Source organism: Saccoglossus kowalevskii, chromosome 9 (genome assembly GCF_978046115.1).
Source record: "Saccoglossus kowalevskii chromosome 9, keSacKowa6.1, whole genome shotgun sequence".
NCBI classification, from domain to species: domain Eukaryota; kingdom Metazoa; phylum Hemichordata; class Enteropneusta; family Harrimaniidae; genus Saccoglossus; species Saccoglossus kowalevskii.
Window position 1 is genome coordinate 9,376,810 of NC_140649.1, and position 11,044 is coordinate 9,387,853.

The 11,044-nt window shown below is 36.9% G+C and overlaps 1 protein-coding gene across 1 annotated transcript; it reads left to right on the forward strand.

Annotated features, from left to right (window-relative positions):
- The first annotated feature begins 3,498 nt into the window (after window positions 1–3,498).
- On the forward strand, window positions 3,499–4,976 carry LOC146738295 (degenerin mec-10-like). The gene is made up of 3 exons (XM_085503907.1): window positions 3,499–3,681; window positions 3,796–3,882; window positions 4,851–4,976. The coding sequence occupies exons 1-3, from the start codon at window positions 3,499–3,501 to the stop codon at window positions 4,974–4,976; spliced, it is 396 nt and encodes a 131-aa protein (XP_085360033.1).
- Window positions 4,977–11,044: the final 6,068 nt, after the last annotated feature.

Genomic DNA, 11,044 nt, shown 5'->3' on the forward strand with positions numbered 1-11,044 from the left:
ACCATAGTGTTATTCGATGTTGTGGTTGTTGCAACAATTCGAGTTGACACACTAATATGAATTGTTTAGCCATCCGAGCCAGTTGTTGTTGATCTTGGAGTCGTTGTTTTCCTCTGGATTCCCCCTTCAAAATTGACTTCGTATTTGGAGTCATCCCAAATCTGCTGATGCTACATATAGAACAATACCTCTTCTTTTACTCCCATCTTGCCTAGTCTAAATGTTAGCAGCAGCATGAAGTTGGACTTGTTTCAGCGTCAAATTTCTGCATCTGCTTCACTTCTGGGTTGTTTTTATTCTTTGTCTATGTAAGCTACACACACAGTAATGGTATGATACAAGTAATATACCGGGGCAGTGGGCTAAATGTGATTGTGGGAATAACAAAATACTCAGCTCAGTGTTACATGTAAAGTTAGAATGTTGTATTAACGCATAACAAACAAAATCACACTCGTAATGATCGCTACATACAATAATACACAGTAATGTGTCACGTAACGCAGTTATTGCTTAATAGAGTCTCACTAAAAAAATACCATTACAAGAATTCAGTAATGTGCTATCAAAATGTTTTACAAGACATTAATCATTCATTACTTTATTACTACAATGATCAACAGGAATATCTATGCACCGTAATATATAGTGCCACTAATTGCTACAACTATATAGACCAACACATCAATGCTATAAATTTCAAATTACGTCACTTAGTCACGTGACTTTGGACCGGAATCACGGCCCAGTGAAACAATATGGCGATTACTAGTTACCTGCATCTTACTTGGCATTCGCAAGGTACGCTGGAAACCAGCGAAGCTGACCGTCTCAGGGAAACTTGTTCATAAACAAAATTATTGCAACTCCATACTTTATATGGCGCTCTCACTATAGACCGCCATATCTGGGAAAATGCAGCCCGTAGAATTCACAAATCTATATTGTTTTCCCTACCGCATGTAGAATAATAATGTTTCAATTTTTCTTAGTATTTTGTCAATTTAAACATGTTTACCTTTAGGGAAATTGATAAATTGATATTTAAGTATAAGGAAAATTAATTTCACCTATGCACGGAACAAATCCGCTAACATTGCAAAATTGCATTTTAAGCAAACCCGTGATGTAGAATTAAACTGTTATTATTTAGTATGTTCGCATACTAAATACTGGTTAAATGGTGTTTCCAATCTTACTGCATCATGTCTTGAATTAAACAAAAGCAATTAGTATTATTCAATAACTTTATGTACAAATCAATTATTATTTATAATAACAACATGAGTGCAACTTTTTTATTGGTTAAAAGATCATTCTTTTGTTTAACTGGGCAGTGATGTAAATCTTTATTTGTGAGAATAAAAAATATAACTTGCATGTATATATAATTTCTTGCACAAAATATACTGCTGCATTTTATACAATCAAACTATCTAGCATTATCATGTATATTTCTTTTTAGATTCTACTCTGTATTAACATGTCGGAGATTCCTTCTTTATTCTATTGATAAAATATCGTGGGATTTCTACCTTCGTTTTGGGCATACACACATAGAATATTTTTGTTTATTTTAAATTCATCACTATATTACGATTTTCAAATTGCTTTAAAGATATCGACATTATTACATAATTCATAAATATCAACAAGACATAGATGAAACAAATTTGCATTATACGGAACTTTAGAAGTGGTGCATTCCATGTGTATTTTATATTGCACACGCATTTTAGCTGATTTGCCATCCTGCAAATAATGATTAAATTAACAATCTGTCAAGTTTATTCGTGTAATTGGAGATAACATATCTCATGAATATGTAAAATTCAAATGTGTTACTCTCTTAGATGCATTCCATAGCATCGACCCATTTGCCGATGTAAAATGGTTTGAACAGTTCCAGGATCTGACAAATGATATGAAAATTTTCAACGACTTCAAAAAGTTTTATTATGCCAATGTATCAACCAACATGATTCCTAATATTGATCCAGTTTCCATACGACACGTTATTCTGGCCAGTACATCTAATCCGGCACTTGACATTCAGGACGTTCTTCACATATCAGATGAAGAAATAGCTAAATATGGACATCGAAAAGACGATATGATATTGAAATGCCAATATCAAAACCACAAATGTCAAACAAGGTAACACAACATGCATAGATATTATCTGATTCTTAATGAAGAATACATTCAAAACAACTATGCACCATAGTCAAATTACATAAACAATTTTAAAATGCATGAATATGTATTTAAAGTAAACAATTGTTACATTCACATGAGCAACAGGAAGATATGTATTACCTTTGTTCCACAAGAAATATTTATTCACAATAATTTCAAGACTGTGTATTACAGTATTAACAATGTAAATTATACTACCTATTGTTATGTTGTCCATTGTTGAGGTTTTGGAAATCAGTGTATGCTACTTTTGCATTTGAATTGTTCTACCTACTGTTAGCATGCCGTATGTTATATATATTTATATTTGTTGACATTGGCAAAGATTTGCACATAAATATTGATATCTAATTTTTACATCATGGAACGAAGTAGTTAATTTTATTAATTTCAAAAGTCATACGTCAGCTGTAACATATATATATATATATATATATATATATATATATATATATATATATATATATATATATATATATGTATATTATAACTATTGTGTGCAAAACTAAGCAATATCGTTTGTATTTCCAGTGATATTACAAAATTGCAAGATGATAAATATGGAAATTGTTTTACATTCAATCCATCAACAGAAGACAGACAAATATATGAGACCTCTAAAACTGGTAGACGATACGGTAAAATATCATATGACTTAATATGACTAAACTCTAATCAGATATATTCATTACTTGTTCGATTATTTGTATTTTCAAAATCATAAAAGATAATCATGTGAGATCTAAATTATCAGTGTTGTACAATAAATACATTTTTACTATTTCAAATATTATAAATGGTTTGCGATGCAATACATCATCTCGAAGAAATTAGATTATCCTTCAAACTGACAATTATAATTTGCGATATACGGGGGTTCTCATTATATGTTTAATGAAATTGTTAAATATATTTATTAACATTCTAAAAATTATTGATTCTAATAAATGTATTTTTATGAAATAAAACATTATTTTACGTTTACTACAAGATTTCGCGTTGTGCGTTAAAACGTAAAAAGTGGTTCGTAGCAGATAAAACACCACTTAGGATTTTTCGGATAATTCTGTGCTTAACAATGCGCTATATACATTTGATGATGGTCAATTTTAATGTAGTAGGGATTTCTGAACTACATATTCGCCTCTGATGGACCAACATTTCGAAATTTAACTGGAAAGTTCAAGTTCAAATTCTAAACATTTGATTTTCTGATAAACATTCGGTCCGCATTTTTATGCAATGTGCTAGAATTTACAGTAAACGGAAAATCATCTATTAATGTTTAATGATTATTTAATGATTATATTTTTACCAGGATTGACACTGATCCTTTTTGTGGAGCAGTCAGAATATTTAGCATTGTTCACTGAAGAAGTCGGATTTGTGTTATCTGTACATAATCCACACACCCATCCCTTTCCTGAAGACGATGCACTTAGTATTATCCCTGGTTATGAAACATCTATTGCAATTTCGGTGGTAAGATATGACAAATCAGCTTCATTCTGCACACGGAATATAAAATTTGATTAGCCGACACATATATTTTTTAAGTATACTTACTTTATATGAACAATTTTCTTTCCACAATAGAGTGAAACCAAGAAACTACAACAACCATGGGATAACTGTACACGGGATGAGAGGACACCGTCCGATCATTATCCATACTCACTTTTGGTATGTTTATATATTATTATCTACAAATACAATTGAATTAATTGACACATTTGAAATACTTAAATATCTTAAACATGATTTTATCATTAACGATTATATCAATGATTTATAAATTCAAAAAATACGCGCTGCTTTACACTCAGATACTTTCTAGGATATAATTCGTCATAATGAAACTGACGAAAGCTTTGAATGCACACAATAAACATTAATTGTCAGGCCGATCGAATAGTCATGCAGTAATAGAACTCGTCAATTTTCAATAATGCATGCATCGATCTCTTCGTTGGAAGAACTTGTCAGGTTGTTTTGAAATGACATAAACAACTGTCTACCTGCAACTGACCCTAAGCTGTTATTATACCCGTCTGTTATTATTCATGCAAAGAAAATCTAGTAAAATTGACAATTCCAAATGTATGGAACAAAATATTGAAATGTATGTACTATTTAGACTTGGTGAGTGGGTTTGTTAATTACGATTGTCAATTGACCAAATGACGTACCTCGTAGTTGTCTAGCGGGATGGTATTTGTTTAGAAAATGTGACAGGTAGCGTGACCCAGTGTTACCTAATTATGAGTAGCACAAGATATTATTTGTCCTCTGGATAAAATCAACAACTATCGGCATGTTCAGTGTTTTTAAATAAAGATTACGCATCTGCAACATGTTATCAGAAAAAAATCAAAAACTACATCTTACAGTTATTACTCTCTTGAAGTACTTTTTGAAATACCTTCCATGCTCCGATTAGTTCACAATTGCATGACGAAAACCTAGGATTTTCGCTCACTGCAAAACAAAAACTTTTAAGTACAGCCCAAATTACCAATTTTAATTAATTGTAACTTAATGCAATAGGTCATCTTCAATTTAGTCTATTGCTAATAACATGGGATGTTCTCCAGAATTGTTATTTTAAATACGAAAACAATTAAAGAACGTATTTGTTTTTGTTACAACAGGCATGTGAGATAGAGTGTTTACAGATGGTGTTACGAGACAAGTGTGGTTGTGTTGATGCAATATCAATCAGCGGATTTACGAAGTGCAGCATTCTGAACAAAACGCAAGGCATGTCATTTATATGAATGTTGAACTGCCGAAAATAAAATTGTGCTGTATCGACTGTGGATTAGTAGTTTAACTTACTTTGAATGTGAATTTAGAGATCAATAGACAAATACATGAGCATGAATTTGTCAACGATGATAGTAAGTTAAATTAATAGTACTTTTAATTTATAATATTGGTGATAATTCTATTAATTGATGTAAATATTGACCTATATTTTTCCTACAATAGACCTTTGCCACCAAATGATGAACTACTTACACGAGAATGGCAAACTAGGTTGCGAATGTCGTGAGCCTTGCAGGTATGAATACTTCATTTCAGTTCAATGACAGATATAAACTGATAACACTGAATGTTTCAAGGATTAAACCACAACAGATTAATTTGTATTCATCATTTTGCTTTGAATACTTTGCTGGGTTTAATTTATCTGTAATTTGAATTAAACATGCAGTACCTTACATTCATTTGTTTCATTATAACAAAACCCACATGATGTTAGATATCTTTTTGAACATCTCAATCACACTGGTTTTAAAAATAAGTAACCTGACAAATTTACATCCTCATAAATATTATTATATATTTACAGCTCAGTACCCTTACCTCAAAATGTAATTTGGGCTTATTTCTGCAAAATTAAATGATAGATAGCATTGCGCTGTTGGTAATTTCATTTCGTTGTTATTTCATTTGCAGTCGATATAGCTACAGAACGTCTATGTCTCAGGCGATTTGGCCGTCTACGGATTACACTGTAAGTAATTGATAACATTTAGTAAAACAATTAAGTATATCAAATTTCAAAAATAAATGTTATGTGCACTATATATATTATGTTAGTGATCAGACATGGAGAAGTGTGTGAACTGATAAATGTGTTACCTGACACTAACTTTAACAATCCTGGATATTTCTTCTGTGCTCGATTCGTCTGACTTGTATTCCTTTACTAACAATATGTAGTAATTACATATCGTCTACTTCGCTGTGAACCCATGTGTTATGCCACACATATTTGGGTAAGTTTCACCTAACGGCATGATGTCAGGGATTATATTGTTGAATCTGCTACAGATAATTGACGGCATGTTATGTGCACCAATAACTGTACATTATGACTGGAAACATTGTGTACAAATATATTGCATTAAATCAGGATTCTTAGATAAGAACGATTACTTAAATATATATATTTCTCTCTCGTATGTTCTAGGTACATTATCCCTATCTTTATTCATACTGTGTTTGAATTATATGTCAAGCAACTGGTATAGTATTTACAACTAACCTTAAATGCTGAATAACGTCATTCACTTCCTACAGGAACGTCTGTTACACCAGCTATACTCCGTGAATGAGAAAACCCGGTCCATGAATACGAAATCAGATATAAGGTACTGCACCTTAACTTCCTATGCAATACATTATGTAATATGTGTCGTCGTAAGCTTTTCATGGTTAAATAACCCATTGCAATAATAAGGTCGTGGATATGTTGCAATGTGCACTCTATTTTAAAATAGCATATATAATACTTATATTTAAAAATACAATTCATAACTTCAATTAAATTGAAATACTATATTGATTGTTTGAAATATGAAACACATTCTAATTAAAAAAAGAACAGACCTACCTACGTTAATGAACACAAAACAAAATTAATAATCAAACACTATCAAATGCAAGTTAAGAAGTCTTTGTGACAGGCAATGTTGCTATTAATTGCATGGATACCTCCAGTAAGTTAAGTGTTGTACAAACGAATGATACAGTATGTACGTGATCTAACGTGCAAACTTAGGTTTTCTTGAAGAACAATTTATCGACTTGTACTTGCTTTAAATCGATTGTGGAGTGAAGTAACAAATCGGACATACAGCCTTGTCCTTACATTTTGTTTTCGCTGTTGCGTCTCATGGACTACAATGTCTCAACCTTCATCAGTACATGCACCAATACAAACTAATTCGCCATGTAAATTAGCAAAGCATTGCATGGGCTGCAAATATGTATGTTTATTTCCCGCCCTCATCCACTTGTCGCCAGGCAACCAAACACAAACAGGCTATCGGACCAATATTTCGGATCCGAAGTGGACGAAGGGGGAGCATAATTTTTTCCTCACAGTATAAAAGGGGGCCAGCACACACAGTCCCCAGAGAACGGTCCTCTCAATCCAAATCAAGGGCAATGGATAAGTATTGTGTCGAACCAGCTCTAACTGTACCCACAAACACGCTAGCACAAATAATGAGACCTTAATAATTCCAAACAACAAACGGTATATTATCAAACAACTGGCAGACATGCAATACAAGATCAGTAAACTGCAATACATCAGCAGCAACATTAATCATAAATCACAGCTACTACTACACAGTTGTGGCTGAAACAGCACTCAATGCACAAAAAGGTATCTCTACAGTTCAGTGAAAACAAGTAATCAAATGTCTCTTTACAAATGTCACTGCACAAACTATCAGCCAGCACTATACCACGCTCTGCACCAGTACAGTCTCGATCAGCTACCAAGTGCGTGCAACTCCTTATATGGCTATAGTCTTAATGACGTCACAATATTCACAAATCGTAGTAACGCATGCCACAAAACTCAGAAAACACAGAAAAATAACAAGTCACAAGTTTACCAAAAAGTCAATAAATGTGAAAGCTTATACACATCAAACTAAATCAGTGGAAACCAGCAACCATGTTGTTGACATATTTTCCGTTCAACTTGAGCAAGTGTCCAAAATTCGCGCGCTGGCGAACACAATTTTTGCGGCAAACAAACCACAAATCCAAAATGTAATGCTTGCACTCTCAGCACAACAACATTGAAACAATAAATAACCCAGGGAAACCGAAACAGGAGCGGTGGGGGAAATAACCCAGGGAGAGAGTGATTTCGAGCTCGCTAATAAACGGTCACTACATTACATCCAACTCGTCGTCGACCTGAGTATCACTATAGTTTATTATCGTGACAAATGTAATACTCGGTTATGGCGAAGTCGGCCTATCACACATGAACCAGAAGGTTTACCTCAGAGTCTTCTCTCGACTTGCTCGCTTACCAGCAAATCCCACGCCGTCTTGATCACTCGTCGATGTCCCAAGTTCACCACACAACAGTAGGCAATCGGGGTTACAGCGTCAGCCTCGTGGTTTCTGGGAGCGCAACGTCTTTCATTCATGGAAAGTTCGTTTCACAGGATCCAAGACTCCCTCAGTCTCACAGCTGACTCCAGCGACGACCAGGATGATTCCCCTCCTCTGCTACAGGTGTTCAGTCGGGAATCAATACAGTTATTCACCTGATTTAGTTGAATCTTCACTCCGCTCACTGTAACCAAGTTCAGATCTTCCGGCCATTTTTCTATCCTCCTTCTTTTAGCGCGTTCCTTCAACCAATCCGACAACTCGCCACTCTAGGTCAAAGGTCGATCACTCTCAATTAGCATAAAAAACTCCAAATTTAGGAAAGACATCCCCAACCCGTGTCTCGCTCCTGTACACGGTAAATTCTAACAGTCTAAAATAAGCCACATACCATGGCATCGGGCAAACACCATGGCAACCAGTTTCCACATAAATACTAACCCAAAAAGTGATCCACACTCGGTTAATAAACCGGTAATAAAACAGCACTTCGTAAATCACTTAAATACTGCATAATAGTACACTTGGTTACCTAGTCAACGCTAATACTACGTGTGACACACCCCGGCTCCAAACGCATTCACGTCCCCGGAATGCAAGACAACAGCCAAGACCACTGTCCTGCCTTCCAAGTGACCAGTAATCAATCAACTATCACATCTGCCAATAACCTTCCAATAAGTCTTCTCATATGATTGTTCATGCACTCCTGATTCAAGGACTGTGCTCAACTCCAGTTGCTCCTCTACAGACACTTCTTGCTACTGTGGCACATGCTGATCAAACAATGTCTTCCATCCCCGACTGCAGTTGTAGATTCCTAAAGTAGAGATAACAAAACATGCAATACAGAGGCAGGACCCAGGATAATTTACAAGGGTAAATAGACAAAAAAGCGCCCTCTCCCTATCATGTAGTAGAGAACTACGGACGAAGAGGACACTACACAAATAAAAGTGTATACAGCACGCACACTCACACAAAGTCAGGCAAACAATACTCCATCCTACAGATATCTCACCTCTCAATGATAGTCCACCATTTCGACTTCTGTCACAACAGATGCTCATCGTCCACATTATACTAAACTCTAACAACCTACCTGTCAGCCAACCTCAACACCCCAAAAGTCTACAATACTCGTGTTTTGCGCTATGCCACAGGAAGGGACTGCTCAATCCTCTAACCAAATGATGTACGCCACATAAAACAGAGTACAAGAAAAGGGACCCTGGGTGGTAGCGACCCAACCAGGGCAGTGACGAAGCTCACTTTAAACAGTACGTTCACAAGGGTGCTCAACTCCCACCCTTAGAAGAGGAGTACCATTCCTCACACCACAACACAGACTACAATGGGTGTGCAGGCAACCGACGAAGAAAGGTTACACAAACGTCTAATAGCAGGATTGTGAACAATCACCTCCTGCTCCAATGATCGCCTTGTTCCACCTAACAGGCACAAAAGCTGGCGCACCAGGATTGATGCCGGACCTAACTAGAGTGTGCGAACAGTCAAATCCATATCGCAAACAAGGCTTTCTGTCTCTCAAAGGGTAGCGGCGACCATCAGAGTCTGACCTGGTTGTTTTGACAACACAATCAGCCTCAGACGCGACAATCGCTCCTTCACCAGGCTCTACTGCCGTCTCTATGACAGCTTCTGTGTCATCTGGCACCACTTCTGCATTCACCTTTAACTCACGATCCATTTCCACCTCTGGGGATACTGTGACATCAGGGTCTACGTGCAATGGCACTTCTGGGCCCTCCTCACTGGTTCTTAACTCAGGACCATCACTCCCCACCGACACTGGTTCAGCGGTTGCATCATCAGCAGCAACATCACGAGGTAGATGCTTCTCAGCACATTGCTCATGCGGGTAAGTAACAATGTACCCACGGTCAGAGTCTGTATCTGTGCCTTCAGTGTCACAGTCAGCTTCCGATGATGCCTGTGTAGTTCGTTGCAACGCTCTGGTCCTTGGCTTCCTCACTCTTTTGACTGGTTTGACCAGTTCTCTTCTCATTGGGCATGCTTCTCTGGGCCTTGGCAGAGCATGAAACGGTAACAACAAGTTACGATGCAGGTTTCGTACCTTACCACCCCTCTCAGGCTTAACTACATAAACTGGTATACCATGATCATCCTGCCTGACAATGACATATGGATCCTTCTCCCATTGGTCAGCGAGCATGTGCTTGCCACGCACCTTGACATTGCGCACTAATACATGGTCTCCAGGCGAGAGTTCAGACTGCCTGGCCTTCCTATCATAGTAAGACTTGCTAATGAGGCTCTTTTTGTCCATGCGAAGCGATACAATTCAGTAAGCCTCATCAAGACTGCGCTGCCAGTTTCTCACATACTCATCCATGTCTTCTGCCTGTTCATCCTCAGTGACCAAGCCCAAGTATATGTCCACAGGCAAACGAGGATGGTGCCCATGCATGAGGAAATACGGGGTGTAACCAGTCACATCATACTTCGTGCAATTATACGCATGAGTCACTGCACTAACATGCTGTTTCCAGTTCTGCTTGTCAGAGTTGGACAGCGTTCCCAACATACCAAGTAACGTCTGATTAAATCGCTCCGTGATCCCACAGCCCTGGGCATGGTATGGGGTGCTCCGAGATTTCACAATTCCCATGGCATCACACAGGTGCCTGATCACAGCACTCTCGAAGTTTCGGCCCTGATCAGAATGTAGGCGTTCAGGGAAACCAATGTGCCGCAGAAACTGCTCCATCAATGCATCCGCAGTTACCTTAGCAGTCTGGTTATGAGTAGAAACAGCTATGGCGTACTTTGTGAAATGGTCTGTTATATCAAGTACATCCCTACATCCTCCCTTTGATGGTTCAATTGACAAGTAGTCCATGCAGACCAATTCCAGAGGTCTTGTCGTCTT